Source organism: Pezoporus occidentalis, unplaced genomic scaffold (assembly GCF_034315485.1).
Source record: "Pezoporus occidentalis ecotype Australia unplaced genomic scaffold, CSIRO_AGI_Poc_V1 ctg41, whole genome shotgun sequence".
Taxonomy (NCBI): domain Eukaryota; kingdom Metazoa; phylum Chordata; class Aves; order Psittaciformes; family Psittacidae; genus Pezoporus; species Pezoporus occidentalis.
In genome coordinates this window covers 1,250,627-1,265,932 of record NW_026915736.1, presented here as the reverse complement: position 1 = coordinate 1,265,932, position 15,306 = coordinate 1,250,627, and the positions used below count along the sequence as shown (strand labels likewise).

Below are 15,306 nucleotides of genomic sequence, written 5' to 3'. Positions count from 1 at the left end.
ACATGAATTCAACAATTACAGAGTTTAATGCTTTGTGGGTATACCAAAGAGTTAGTAGTCTGTATATTACAAATGAAAAGATGGTTTTTTTTGGATGATGTTTTGTTTTGTTGGTTTTTGTTTGTTTGTTTTTACCTGTTTTGATTTTATTCTAGCATAGGTAGTGTTGGAGTTTTAAGAACATGTGGGCGTTCAGTTAGTATGAATAATTAGTGATGGTTTGCACTGACCTGTTTTGGAAATACATTGCACTTGGCCACTGATGTCGTACAGAAGACAAATGCATGGAACTACTACTATAATATTTATTCTGGAAGATGTAATCAGTTTAGGCAATCAGATTTAAACAAATGTTCAAGGAAAACGAATGATTTAGTTAACTGCTAGAAAACAAAACTAGAACCTGTATTTTAAGAGCATTCTCTGATCTCAAAACCATGATGTAGAGAGTAAATCTTAAAACAAAAAAGCATACAAATGTACCCCCCTGAAGCATTAAGATGCTTACATGTGAGCTCTCCTGTTAACAATAATTTTGTGGTTCTTGACGTATGCATAAAATTAAATCTCCATGAAAATGCTTTTTCCTGCCTTGCTCCATGTTAATACCATAATGCTAAGCACACATGTGGAACTTAACTGCAGAGTGTAGCTGAATAATCTATATCGTGAAATGAAAGCAAGGCTACCTGACATACTAATGCTGACTTGCATGTGTGTAGTATGAACATGGATTAGTGTGGAAGAGAGTGAAATATCCTTTAGTGCTATAGTGGGAATTGTGCTGCATACTTGTGATAATATAGTGGTCTTTGCAGTGTATTTTCTTTTCTTATCACTGAAACTTTGTAACGACAGAATAAAATATGTGAAGCCAGCCTAGGTGAGGTTGTGACCCAGCCATTTCACTTAGTTTGTTGTAGTTGCTGCCAATTCTACTTAAGACCAGAAAACCCTTAGGACCTTTGTAAGATTTCACTTCAAACCCAGTTGATGCAGGCTGAGATACTGTTGAATGTCTTGCTCTGACAGCTCTGAACTGACTGTACAGTGTGTAGTGTATTCTGTATAAAGATGAAATCAGAGTTCTTACTGAAGGTGGCGTTTTTATTTTCAGGTCCGCTGGATGATGTATTGGATTGTGTTTGCTCTTTATACTGTTACTGAAACAATAACTGACCTAACAGTCTCTTGGTAAGAGCCTGCTTTTTATGAACTCTGGATGAAACCATACTTGTTTCTCATGTTTTTAATTTGCAATGACTTAATTTTTATAAAGAAGTTGTGCTTGTTGGTAGTCCTTTTTTTTTCCCAGAAAAAGATCTTGGTGTTTGTGAAGAGTAACATCTGTTTTCCAAGATTGCTGTACAGTGTCACTGGAAGTAGGGACTATAAAGCTTCCACCTTTGCTGTAGAAACTGAATAGCAGAATGAAACTCCTACAAGGATGAACTAATTTCTCTGTGCAGGAATGTATAATGTGAAGCAAATATATTAACTGTTCCCATTTATTAAATGACATTGCAGTCAATTAAAACAATTAAATCCATATTTAATTTTTGTCTAGTATAACTTCTTGTATGTGAAGAACCCTATATGTTAACATGTAATTGTGTTTTTTGAAGAAATCTCTTAATGGTGATTAATTACCATGCGTTTTCTTAATGCAGTTGTTGATTTCATGCAACCTTTAACTTTTCTGTAGGTTTCCACTGTACTATGAACTGAAGATAGCTTTTGTTATCTGGCTTCTTTCCCCATATACTAGAGGAGCAAGTTTAATCTACAGAAAATTTCTCCACCCACTTCTTTCTTCTAAAGAAAGGGTAAGAAATTACTTCTTACATTTTAATGCCTAATATGGAAATACCATATGCTGAAGTACTAACTGTTGCTAGATACATTATAAAAGCAGATCAGGATGTTACTGTTTTGCCAGGCAGCATAAACTTGGATTAGCAGAGACAACTGCATATGTCTGTCCATATACATGCTTCAGTTTGACTTGCATGAACAGACAATGTACTACTTTCTATTGACATAGCTTTGTGTTCTCTGGTCTACCTAGTACACTTTGGGAAGCCCAGTTGGGTCGAAGTGATTTAGTTTGACTTTCTCCTGGAATAACATGTGCAGTACTTTGCGCAGAAGCATGAATGCATTTTTAACAGCTGTTCATGTTACCACTTTTCCTAGCGCAACCTAGTAATAACATTTCTCAGGACAAATGACATTGACTTCTCTGTTGTGTGAACTGACAGGATAGGAGGAGAGACTTTCTACTGAGGTTTAAGGGAAGACCATTCAGGAACAGAAAATAGCTAAAGGATATTTAGCTTTAGCCAAAGTATTACAGGGCCACAGATCTGCTTAGCTCTTTTTCCATATCCTGTTTGGATGTGTGGTAAGAGTGATTAGCAAAGGTGGTAAGACTACCACTGGAAAACCTCACAGGACAAAAAATAGCATTTATAAATGTCAGTGCTGGGCTTGGCCTTTATTAGGCAAAACAGGCAGTTACATGATTGCCACTGATACAAACAGTAAGGTCATCTTGACCTTCTGAAGGTTGAACTGTAAACCATTTGCAGCTTCATAAAATAAAGGGATTTTTACCTGTAGTCTTCTACCTGTTGTGAACTACCTTGAAGCCTTTATCTCCAGCTCTAGGCATTTACCACAGCTGGGGATAAGTGTCACGACTGCTTGGTACTTAACTATGTCAGAACTCTGGCTTCAGAAGTTCTCTGTGGGCCAACTCTGCTTTCTAAGGAGCTCTCTGATTTCATGTGAAGCATTTCTTGAAGACCTTTTGCCTTACAAGTTAAGCTTACTCTCTGTAAGGAAGTTGCTATGTAACTGCCAAGTTTCTGTTCTGGGCAAAAGCGATCCATTTTATCTTCTTTGACCACACATCCTCTTTTAAATCAGAGAGTATAAGTGAATGAAACATCAGTATACAAAGGCAAGAGTAATTGTCCTATTAAATACTTTCTTAAAGATACCTTCTGTTCTTTGTTGATGGAAAAATAATACTATGGGGTAATGTGACTCTCTTATGCATAGACCTCTAAAATTTAAGTGTGTTTTGCTTTTAGGAGATTGACGAGTACATCGTACAAGCCAAAGAAAGAGGCTATGAGACCATGGTGAATTTTGGAAGGCAAGGGTTGAATTTGGCAGCAACTGCTGCAGTAACAGCCGCTGTAAAGGTAACTTTCTGCTTGCATTAATTGCTTTTCTCCTTGATCTAAACTGGTGTAATTATACTGAGGATTTGCCATTCCTTAACAAAAATTTTGATTCTGCAAATGTATTGAAAACCTGGAGCACAACTTAAGGGTTGCAGTCCTCTACTCCTCATCCTGTATTTGTTTTTTAAGATAACTTGTAGTTTGTTCTTTGATAATGGGGATCAGTTTACTGTAATTCAAAAGATACCATGGAGATTTCGATGCAGGCTTTTTGTAAAGATGACTTGTTTCTTTTCTGTCTCTGTTATGCTTTCTTGTTTGTAAACAAACTATTTAAAGGATTTCTGGCTTTTCTGCTGTTTTTCTCCGATCAACTTGAGGTAACTCCACATCTGAAGTAAGGCATGAAAGATTGCTAGCACAGATAAAAGTTATCTTGACACAATTAACTTGTTTGCAACTCATTGGCTGAATTATTAAATTAATACACTAAGCATAAGCTTGCATATTACTCTTTAGCATACTCTTGCTTTTTCCACTTTCCATGAAATCATGAAGTAACCTGTCATTGTTCCTACAAAACTCATGGCCTTCAGTTGAATCTCATAGAAAAACAAAATACAAGCTTACAAGTAAGGTTTACAAGCTTACAAGTAAGGTTGTAAACACCCTGTGGCCCACAAAAGGGGTGTAACTTCAGGCAGCGTGTATCCTGCCTAATATTCATTTAAACCAAAACACAAAAATTAAGTATGGAAAGAAGGATTAGTATAATTAGTTAAATGATAGTTTTAAGGTGGTCAGGATAAATTTCTTCCTGGGAATTAATGAAACTGCTATGTTCATAATAACAGGGCTGGAAACCTGAACACTGTTAGTAGATGACAGAAAGCTGGTCTGTGTAGAGGTCCCTGAATGTCAAAGTAGGTACAGCTGGCATTTAACTTGCATATCTGTGCTTGTATGTGAACTTCTTACTTTATGAATCGAAGACATGTCTAAAAACCTACATTTTCAAATGCTATCTCAGAAATGTTTGGAAAAAGTCATGCGTTTCTTGTTTGTCCATTCTCTCTCTTTTTAAAGATATATGTGGGTGGCAACATAAAATGGCACTTTATGGAAGTTTAAAAACATGGATGTAATGAGCCTAAAATACTAAGAATATGATTCAGTTTGATCACCGTTTCTTTTTTGTTATTTGAACTCTCAGTATTGCCTCGAGGCATGAAATAATTTAGAATGGAGTACACCTCTAAAGGAATGAAAGTATTAATAGTGAAAAAAGGCTATTAAAAAAAAAAAAGCACACCCCTCCCCCTTCAACCCAAGCAAACCTAACAAACAAAATCTTAAAGTACTCTACTGGGGAAAATGTTTAAGAACTAGGCTAAATGCTAAAATGCAAATTCTTTGCCAAACAGCAAATTATAATTTATTACAGTATGCACCTGTAATTATCCTTATGTTTTCCTTGTGTCTGGCTGTCTGGCTAAGATTTTTTTCTATTTCTTGTTAATCCTGATGGTGTTACAGAAACATTGTTAAATAAATAACACAAATATCTCCTCCCACTTTCTACTGAAATAATGAGTAACTTTTTCCTGAATGTGTGTGTTTAGATTTCATTGCCATTCAGCTGTGACTGGCAAGGTGCCTGCTCTGTTTGTTAAAACTTGTTAAACATGCTCATGAATATTTGTACAGAATTAGTTCAGTGCAGATGAGATGCTTGGGCAAAACGACCACCACAATACTGAAGACCTAAAATAGACATGATATTTAAACAGTATGAAAGAGGAGACTCTCTCAAAATCTGTATTTTGGCATGTTAAACTTCTCTTTAGCTTGTCATTCCAAAAATCTGAGCGTGACTGCTCCATGCAAGCAAATGGAGACAATGCATGTGTTCCTCATTTTGTTCCCTGTTTTTCGAGAGTTGACTGCTGCCTCCAGCAGGTGAAAAGATTATTCCTTCAGCATGAGCTGGTGGAGCATGCTATAGGATTTCAGGAATGGAATCCTACTAGTGGGATCAGTTTTGATGGGAAGGAGACACACTTTCATAACTTTTCAGGAGCAGGAATGCTTATTCTGACAGATCTTAAATTAGGAGTAGAGAATGTGGGAGGCTAAACACAAGAGCTCCAAAGAAAGCTTCTGTTCACTGAAGTGTCCAAGCAAAAGACATTACAATGTCTGCTTATGCTAACTTGGAGGGTGATAAAATTGCTTGAAATTCTCTGGAATATTTTCAAGATCAGGCGTGGGAAAGAGTTGTTTACTTCAGGGGCTGTCAAAGGAATTAAAAGGCTAGTTGGCTCTGCAGGGGAGGCTGGAGCAGACAGCCAGGTCAGTCTACTGAAATTTGACATAGGTTTGAACCTGCTCCACTGTACTTAAGTTGAAATGTAATTGGCAGGAGTCATGGCTTGTAACTTACATTCCTATACTGATATTTTTAGCTGGCACTAGTTAGCCACTGTTCACGTAAAACTTAGTGTTTCAAAACCTGCTAAATAGCATGCATTAACAAAATAAATTGTGTTACTTATTTTATCATGAACAGAAAACAAATCTTTGTAAAATCCCTCTTCCAGAAGTTTGAGATGAAGTAGGGTCTTGGCTGACTTCTCCTGTTTATTAATAAAATTTTTCTTTGGGATTAAAATAATCAGCAACAAGATGCCTTTAATGACAGGAAAGTTGTTGGAGCTCATTCAGCTTAATAGTATATGGATATGTGGAAATTGTATCTACAACACTTAAGTTCAACTGATATATCTTGTATTTTGATGCATCTGCTTTCCAGATCTTCTGAGGTCCTAGTTACCTGTACATTCCAATTTTTGCCAACACATAAATTCTGACTTTTCAAGTTACTAGCGAAAACTGGTTTCTGTATTACCACATGTGGGACAGCTGCTGATTAAGCTGTGACATGCACTGTCCTTCTTAATGAGGCCACGTGATTATTGTTCATTTGTAAAGTAGTATTTGATGGTGGTGATGATAATATATTTTGAGGGCTGTGTTTCTGCATGTCTTTGAGTCATCCTGGATCTGCTGCCTCTTTGCTGGTTGAATATTAGTCTAAAGGCCTTGTACAGATTTCCTCTCTTCTTCCCACTGAAGGCATGGCAGAGGAAGGAGGTACCTTGCAGCCAGCTGTGGCATGCAGCCAGTATCAGTACGAACAGCTCAGCTCACTAGCAATTCTGCTTTCATCCCTCCTCCCTGCTGGGACTGCCTGGCATGCTGCAGAGGTCATTCACCGGACAGCAGTCCCTCTCCAGATTGAGAGGGAACAGAAGTCATTCCCTGTCTGATTGGATCAGGGAGAGAACAGCTGGGAATGTGGGTGCTGCACACTGCAGCTCTGTAGCCACAAAGCTCCAAGCATTTCTGTGGATGCAGAGTCCATTGAGAACTTGTCCAATGAAGGCAAGCAGCTTTATTCAGTGATCCTGACTCCTGAGAGGGTGCAAGTCCAATTTAAGCAACAAGAAGAGTCCATGCACCAGAGGCTGTGTGGTGTCTGGTTAGAGCAACTTCCCTGGGTTAAGCATATAGACTATAAAAATACATGCTCAGTAACAAAATAGAGAATGGCATTTCATCTATGAGGGTCAGCTGATGAGACTGCATACTAATAGCTTACTAGAGTCTGAGTAGTCTCAAAAGGAGTCTCTTAAGTAGGCTATATTTATAAGAAACTGGATTTAGAAACCTATTACAACTTTAATTAGTGTTTCAGGTTGGTCACTTCTAATGAATGTGGTCTTTCAAAAGTGTTTTGTATGTTTTAGGAAATACTGCTGAATAAATAAGCTCATTCTTTAAGACCTGCTTTTTGTTTAAGATAACACAAATTTTGTGGTTCATCTCTTGAGCATTCACTTACATAGATACTTGAGCACTGAAATTGTTCTGTGCTTTTTTTGCCTGCATTGTAGTTGTGTGTTTGTCTCAATCTTTTGTAGTGTAATTTAGTTGGCAGCCTCTGGGCTGGATGTAGCCTGTTGTGTTTCTTCCTTACTGGTAGGAACTGTTGAAATAATGGGACACCAGTGCAGGAGTGGCCACTGCTCTGTCATCTTCTTGTGAGCAGCATACTGGGGCTCTCTGTATGGCAGGGGAGAGGTGATTGCTGCTGTCATGCCCCTGGTATGAATGTGGATGTGGGAGATCCCCTTTCAGGTCCGCCTGCAATTGGATTGCTCTGTCTTGTTTTGTGGGCAAACATCTTCCTTCCAAGCTCTGACTAGTAACTCTGTCAGCTTTGAAACAAGATACCAGATTTCTTAATGCATTAATATTCTAAATGTGAATGTTACTTTCACATTTCCTGCAGTAGAGGGTATTAAATATTTTTCAGCCATTCATTCTGAGTTGATGGTAATCCAGATCTGGAATGCTTTGTTTCAGCCGAAAGCAATTATCTGCTGCTTCTGAGTATGGAACATCGAAGACTCTTTGTAAATATTAAGTGCTGTATGAGCATAGTGATGTGTTGGGTTTTGTTGCAGCTTTTTTTTTTTTTTTTGTTTTCATAATTAAAACACACAAAACACCTTAAAATGGGGCCTCCAGCTGACCTGCAGTGGTGTGAAGTAGAAATCAATCTTGATTTGGCTAGACTGGATCTTTGTAGGGTTGGGATGGAGACTGCATTCAGGCAGGAGACTGGGGGAGACTGTAGGGAGTACTTGCATAGGATTAGTATAACATGTGACCATGACTGTGCAGTACAGCAGTGGTTATGCAGTCCCTATTCCTACTGTGACTCTTGGGGGGGTGTGTGCTGCATCTCTTATTTGTATATGTATCCTTTCAAACTTCTTAACATTCGCTGTGTGTAACTTGAGTAAAACCTTCCATCCTGGTAAGTAGTTTTGGAATGAAGGGCCCATTGTATGAATCTGTTTCTCCTCCCTGAATGAGGCAGTACACCACAGGAGCTCTAGCCTCAGCAAGAGTGCAGAGTGGTTAAGGAAACAATGTTATTTTATGTCACATAGTTGACTTTTTTTCACCCTCTTCAAAGAATAAAATCCTGTATCCAAAAGCTGCACTGAAAAATAAGACTGAATGTTTCCAGCTTGGATGTAGCCACTATATTTATAATGGAATAGGAAATACAGGCTCATAATGTGACTTCTTAGCATGTTAGTTATTATAATTTTAATTACATTATCTGGTACAATTTCCACATGTCTTTTTGTAGTATGTAACATGATGAATGAACTCGCTTTGCAGCTTCTAGGCAGGTGTATCTTTTTATATTTCTGCTTCTGGAAGAATCGAGGATTATGTCCACACTTAGTGAGCAGGGTTGTGCCTAACTATTTCTATGGATTCTGCTGAGAACCAACTGAATCCATCTTATGCTTTCATAATTGTTCAGTGGTGGAAACCCGAGTCCAGTTGTTTATCTTCACACAGTGGCTGTAGACTGATCAACTGTCTTATGTGTTGTAGCAGATACTGTAAGCTGTTACTTGTTGTCAAAAGAAGCAGTCCTGTCTCTCCAGTTCTCTGCTATAGTATGCTAGCAGCTGACTGTAAGTTCTCAGGCATAGCCAGTTCCTGACTTGGTTTACTGTGCAAATGCTTTTCAATGGAAGAGGTGGATTAGTGGAAGGGCAGGATTCCTGGTTTAAGGCAGGGCAGACCTGCCCTAAATAAGCCCTTTTAGGGAATAAATTTAACTTAAGAATTTCTACAATAGTTTACACACAGACTGTATGTTGTCTGTAGTGCATTTTTACTCAAAGGTGAGCTGTAGTTATGTTCTTGAGACCCATCAGTCATCCTACATGTATGTAGGAAGAACTAGAAAAGGAAAAGCTTCCACTTCTCTCATACAAAAACCTTCTTTTGTTATGGTATAGTGGCAATGTATGAATGGTTTTGCAAGAATGAAAGTTCTTATGGCCTGTGTAGCACACCTAGTTTTACATGCTGTACTAATTACTAGTCATTAGAAAATTAATATGAAGTTCCTTTCCTCCCCCTGCCCCCCCCTTTGGTAGCCGTGTATACTTAAGGAGTATCAGTACTGTCTCTTCACTTCACATAGCTATTTTTAATATGGAATAATTTAGTGTGCTGGTCTACCATGCACAAACAGTTGTTCATGAGGGTGGGAGCAAATGGCTATGGCCAGTGGTGCAAGAACTGCCTTATGCTTGTACTGTTGCAGAGAAAGGTGTGTGGATTGCTGCTGCTGCCAGCTAACATATTGCTGAAATGAGAATTTTCACTTAAAAGCTTCATTTGTAAGAATAAAAGAATGTTGTTTCATTTGTAAGAATGAAATGAAATCTTGAACCCTTGCTCCAAGGAGAATTAATGCACAGGCATGTTAAACTTCTTCTGAAACAGTTACTTTTTTTTACTCGTATGCCAGAAAGGAAAGAATGAAATGGTATTTTAACATGACACTGAGTAATGTGCTTGCACTTTTAGTTGCTTATACAATAAATTAATCTTCAGTGCTTTAGTAACAACATTATCTGGTGTAAGATGAAAAGCTGCTTGATGACCATTCTTTCCAAAGAGGAACTTTCTGTGTGTCCCAGGTAGGAAAGGTGTAAAGCCAATCAGAGAAGGAATACAACACTAATGTCCAAATGTGGTCATCTATTCTTACCTATAGCATTAGATTTTGGGCTGGGATTATGCCAGTATAGCTATGTTAGTATGAGAACCTGATAGCCTGTAGTCCAGGCAGGACCTCTTTGGTTTGTGGTTTCAAGTCTCTGACAACTAGAGCTGTTGTAGTGCTGCCAGTTTCTCAGTTACTTGAGTTAATGTTGCAGAGTGTATTTTTAACACATGCATATTCAGATTTGTGGAGTGTAAAATATGAAATAGCGGATGTCCTTATCTTCAACCACACTTTTAAAACCGGAAGTGTTAAACACACTGTCACAATACCTAGCACTGCTGGAGAAATACCATGTTTGAAGTGAATCCAGTGTTTTTGATGTGTGCTGTGTCCTGGCCCCCCCCCCCCCCCCCATCTCCATTGAAACACTTCCCCTCACCAAAAAGCCTTTAGTTGCTCAGATTGAAGGAGTGAAATGAGACATTTGTAATGAAACTGCTAGTTTCCGTAACCTTTTCATCTAGGAACAGTATACAGTTAAGCCTGAGTTAAAGCAGTAAAGCAAAGGCAAATCTGTTGCATGCTTATGTTAAATGAATTTTGTAGTGCAAAAGGAAGCATGGGCTTAAACATCTTAACCCAAGTGAATAGCAAAGTCAAACCTCTCCTTTGTTTTCAACGATATTGTTACTGTATTTCAGAGTCAAGGTGCCATAACTGAGAAACTGAGAAGTTTCAGTATGCATGATTTGACTACTATACAAGGAGATGAGCCAGTGGGACAGAGACCATATCAGACATTACCAGAATCAAAAAAGAAAACCAGAGCCTCTGCAAGTGAATCTTCAGGTAAGTATCTATCTTTTCTTTTCCTTGCTGAAAGAACAATTTACTGAAGACAGAAGTGAGAAAGCAGAAATACGTTTATTCCTGGTAGAAATGGAAAAGGCCTCTAAGAATTACAGTACACTTAAACAGAGTTGACTTGAGCAAGATATATTGTGACAGTTGAGGAAATTCTCCCTGAATTATTTCCTTATTGCAGCCACTAAATGTGTAGTCGTACCATACTCGTTACTCCTAACTTATGCCAATTAGTGGTGAGAATTCCTTTCCAAAGCTTAATTGGAAGTAAAAAAATATGTGGTTAAGTGGTGTTTCTGTGACAAATGTACAAAAAGTTAACATGAAAATTTATGGAAGGTCAATAAATTTTGAAGAGAAAATTAATGGAAATTAATTCAGTAGGTCTTAATGGTAGGTCAAAATGTGAAATGGCTTGTGGTGATAGGAATAATTAAGGCATTAAGATGTCATAATGGACTGATGCACATCAGTGCTCAAAAGCTGATGGTGCATTGTGTGATGAGCAATATTTTTGCAGAGATACTTTATTATTGGTCTTACTTTATTTTTATATTATCATCACTTTGCTGTTGAGTCTGTGATCTTTGAAGGAAGGTTTCAGTGGAAGGTTGTCAATTGTACCTTCTTAAGTGGTGAAGCTACGCTGTAGTTATTTCCCACAAAAGAAATAGTTCTGTTTCTTTTCTTTTCACCTAAGCCCATCATTTCTTCTCATTCCTCCGTTTTGGGAACGAGTGATGCTTGTAGAGTACAAGGAATTCCAGGAATTGAATGATAGCCCATGGTGTTTCTGAGGAACAAATGGCCACCTGAATGGCCTTAAGCTGTATTGTTAATTGAGCCCAGAAGGTATCCTGTGCAGGTCAGTCTAAAGGCAGGGGGCACTAGCCATGGTGTACAGCCCATGTATTTGTCTGATGCATTAGGGATGATGTCATTGCAGCTGTTTTGCAGGGGTTATTCCTCAGTAAGAGACCATTAGTTATCTATCTGAAATAGCTTGGAAATGCTCAACACTCCATTTAAAAAAAAAAACCCAAACCAAAAGCTAGTAGTTTATATGGTGTAAATAACCACTGCTTGTAAGGTTCAATCTCACATGTCAAAATGTGAGCTTAGAGCTAGTTTGATTGTTTCTACTTCTGGACCTGAATCTGGTGTATGCCTTTTCTGATTTATTAGAGTTTTTTTCAGCGTTAAGGATTTTAAAAAAGGACAAACCACGGACAGAGTTAGGAGCACTGTGTAGCAGTATTTTGGTGCGCTTAGCAGAATGTTGGGTGTTTTTGTCTGAGCTGAGAGGTCCTTTGGAAATTAGTTGGAAAGACTTGGTTGTAGAAGAACATTGATAATAGCATGACCGAACTGCCCGTATGCTCGATCTGAAGAGGGCAGATATGATTTTGATGCATCAGAAGAGGTGTTAGAGATAAAGCAGTACTGGTGTCACAGCAAACATCCTTTAGTCAGGATGCAATTTAAATCTTCCATATTGAAGAAGATAAATTGAAACTGTATTGGAGGCAGAGATGTGTTGTCTCTGCGAAGGCAGAAGATTCAAGTCTCTGTGAAGTAGCTGTGAAGTGTGTGATTGTCATTCCAATTTCAGGAAAAGAATGAAATGGCCAAAGGAAAGGAATCTAAATAAGCCTAAGGGAAACTGGCTTAAGATGAAATGTGCCTAAATGAAGTCGGGTTTGGAGTCTAAAAGGTGTCCCTAAGTGTTACATCTTGTAGGTTTTGGTATGGCCTTATAAAAGGAGGGTTTGGCGAGGGGGAAAGAAACAGACTGCATTTTGGGGGCTTTATGATATGTCTACAATGGGGCTTTCCGGGCTTTTGGACCCCAAGGATCTTCTCAGGACGTGTTTTTTAAGCAGTTTGCGCCCTCTAGTGAGACTCTTTGGTAATAATCTTGATCCTATTTTCGCAGGATGTAAACAACCCTTACTAGTAACTACTTTGACATTGTATCCATCTGAAAAGGACTTTGTTATTAAATAACCAGAGGCGTGCAAGTGGAAGAAAGATCCTATGAATTGTAGGCGGCTTTGGATTGGAAGGGACCTTTAAAGATCATTCTGTCAAACACTCCTCCCATGGGGCTTGTGGCCAAAACCCTTAAGTGCTTGTCAAGATGACCACTGAGGTTTCTGCAGTTCAGTGTAAAGCAGAAGATGGTAGAGAGCTGATGGTTTAAATTTTGACAATTGGGGAACCACTGCATCGCATACCTATGGCACAAAGTGGCTTGTTACTTACAAATGGCAGAATTGTAAGCAACAAGCTCCTGGCAGACAAGGTGTTTCACTGTTTTGAAACAGCTGAGAGACTGACTAGATTGTTTAAAAAGAATAAAGAATGTGTGCTAAAGATGAAACTCCTGGCTTTCTTAGAAATCTAAAAGTTACAGTTACTTCTTCTAAAACATTGTTATAAAACTGTTTTTTAAAGGTTACAAATCTCCACTGGAAAAAAATCCTGGAGATGATAAAACAGATGAAGAGATGGAGGGGACACATTCAGAGGATGAAATGTTTGCTCAGAGAGGCCTTCGAAGAACTCAGAGCATGAAATCTGTGAAAAGTATTAAAGGCCGTAAAGAGGCAAGTATAATCTTGGTTAAGTATTGAGTCTGGTTTTAGCAATGTACCTTGACAATTTTTTTTTCTAAATCTTAGAGGGTTTATCAGGGTTTAACTGGGTTGTAGAATGCTAAATGAAGAAGGAAGTATGTGGTAACAATATCAGAGCTTGGAGCTTTTGTACTTTGGGGTGTTTACAGGAAAAACATGAACAAGAAGAGCTAAGTGAGGAAAAAGGGTAAGTAGATGAAATGGACTCTGTGCTTGTAATGCTGATTTTGGCATCACCAAGCCCAGACTCCAGGAACTGCTTACCTTGAATGGGATGTAGATAGTGATATTGTCATCTGCATTTGCGTGTCTTGATTGTGCACACTTTAAACAACTGGTGCTCAATTGGATTATTGGAGACTCAGAATTTTTTATTTCCCATAGATGTATAGTCTTCTTTGACTTTAAGCCACAAAGAGAAGATTCTATGTAGTAGGTTCTATGTAGATTCAAAGTGCTTTATATTCACATGTGTCACATGATTTAAGGATATTTCAAGATAAATCTCTATGGAATCTTACAAAAACTTTTGGGGTAATTATAGGAAAACAGTAGAGACTTACGTATTTTGCCCAGTTCTGTTGAAACTTTATCATGTTCAGTCATAGGCAGATTCTTTTACTGAAACTGTGGAGTGTCCAAAGCACATTTAAAGATGCTTACTAGATTGGATTAGCAGAAAGGTAAATAATATTTCTGCCTGAAGTGATCTCAACTCTTTGTTTCAATTTCTGTTTTCCCTCAGATACGGTATGGATCACTGAAATACAGAGTAAAGAAGAGACCCGCTGTATACTTCTAAGTGTATTGCACAGTGCCTGCAAGACAAACTGCTGTATTATAATAACTTGAATTCAGTGTGTCAAGTGATAAAGATCTGTGTATGATTCATATAATGACTATATGAATAGATATGGTAGGACTTGGTTTTATGAACCTAAAGGGTCAGATAAAGTGTTACTTTGCTTTTCTGTAACTGCTTGTTGCTTAGACTTAAATCTGGACAAGTTGTAATATGGATTTCAGCACTTCTTAAATGCGAGTTAAATGAGTAACAGGAAACAGTCTTTTTCCAGAGGTACTGAACAGACAAAAATAATTACAACTCCAAATGAATTAGTAGAAGTTGTAAGTATTTGGAACTTGTGAAAATTGAACCCAAAGTGTCCCCAAGTTGACGTGGAAAGATAGGCATACTTGAAATATTTTTCTGAACTACAATTCCTGAAAAGGCTTTTGTGTAATTTAAAAATGTTCAGTTTAAAGGATGGTTGATGATGGTAAGGAAGGGAGAGGAAAGACTAGGTAGATATGGTACATCTGTAAGATTGTCATCTTTTTGCATTGTATTGCCAAGCTTAACAAACTTACATAACACTAATAGGTGCAAACTGAGGGTACATTTAGCACTTTATGCAAAACTGTATAGTTTTGCACACTTACTGATTTACAGCTGCACATGTCATTTTAATGACTTCTTAGGTAGGTCAGACTTATTTTTTGAATGCCAGCAATTCTTGTATTTCATGATCTTATTTTAATTTATCCTGATTGCTTATGTACACTTAGGATGCTGTAGATAATTGCTACTAACAACAATATTATCAGGTGCCTTTCTGTATATTACAAGGCTGTGTGGTTTTTTGTCTGTGTGGGTGGGTTTTGTTTTGTTTTGTTTGTGTCTTTCTTTCTCCTTTACCTAGAGATATGTTACATGATTTAGGTCAGTTTTTGGTTAAAATTGTGGTAAGTAAAACTAGCAGCAGTTCCAATGATAGACCTCAGGGATCTGATCAGCCCATCAGCTGTGTATTAGAAGTCATGCTGACATGAAGTCATATGATAGATATTCAGGCCCTGGTTTGGTTTTACATAGCATTGCTTTAAGAATGAATATATGTATATATTAGAACATGTATGTGTGTATATTTCATATATATGTGGAGTCTAATATTGGCTGTGTAGTACTTTTATTACTAAAGTTAGTACGAAAATA

The 15,306-nt window shown here is 37.8% G+C and overlaps 1 protein-coding gene across 1 annotated transcript in view; it reads left to right on the top strand.

Annotated features, from left to right (window-relative positions):
* The window catches only part of REEP3 (receptor accessory protein 3), a 41,965-nt gene extending 26,659 nt beyond the window's left edge, over positions 1-15,306 (top strand). Inside the window, exons 3-8 of the mRNA XM_062633976.1 lie at positions 1,118-1,194; positions 1,706-1,826; positions 3,099-3,212; positions 10,509-10,656; positions 13,129-13,280; positions 14,056-15,306. Of these exons, the coding sequence (XP_062489960.1) occupies positions 1,118-1,194; positions 1,706-1,826; positions 3,099-3,212; positions 10,509-10,656; positions 13,129-13,280; positions 14,056-14,112 (669 nt within the window). The 3' untranslated portion in view covers positions 14,113-15,306. The remainder of the gene's footprint in view (positions 1-1,117; positions 1,195-1,705; positions 1,827-3,098; positions 3,213-10,508; positions 10,657-13,128; positions 13,281-14,055) is intronic.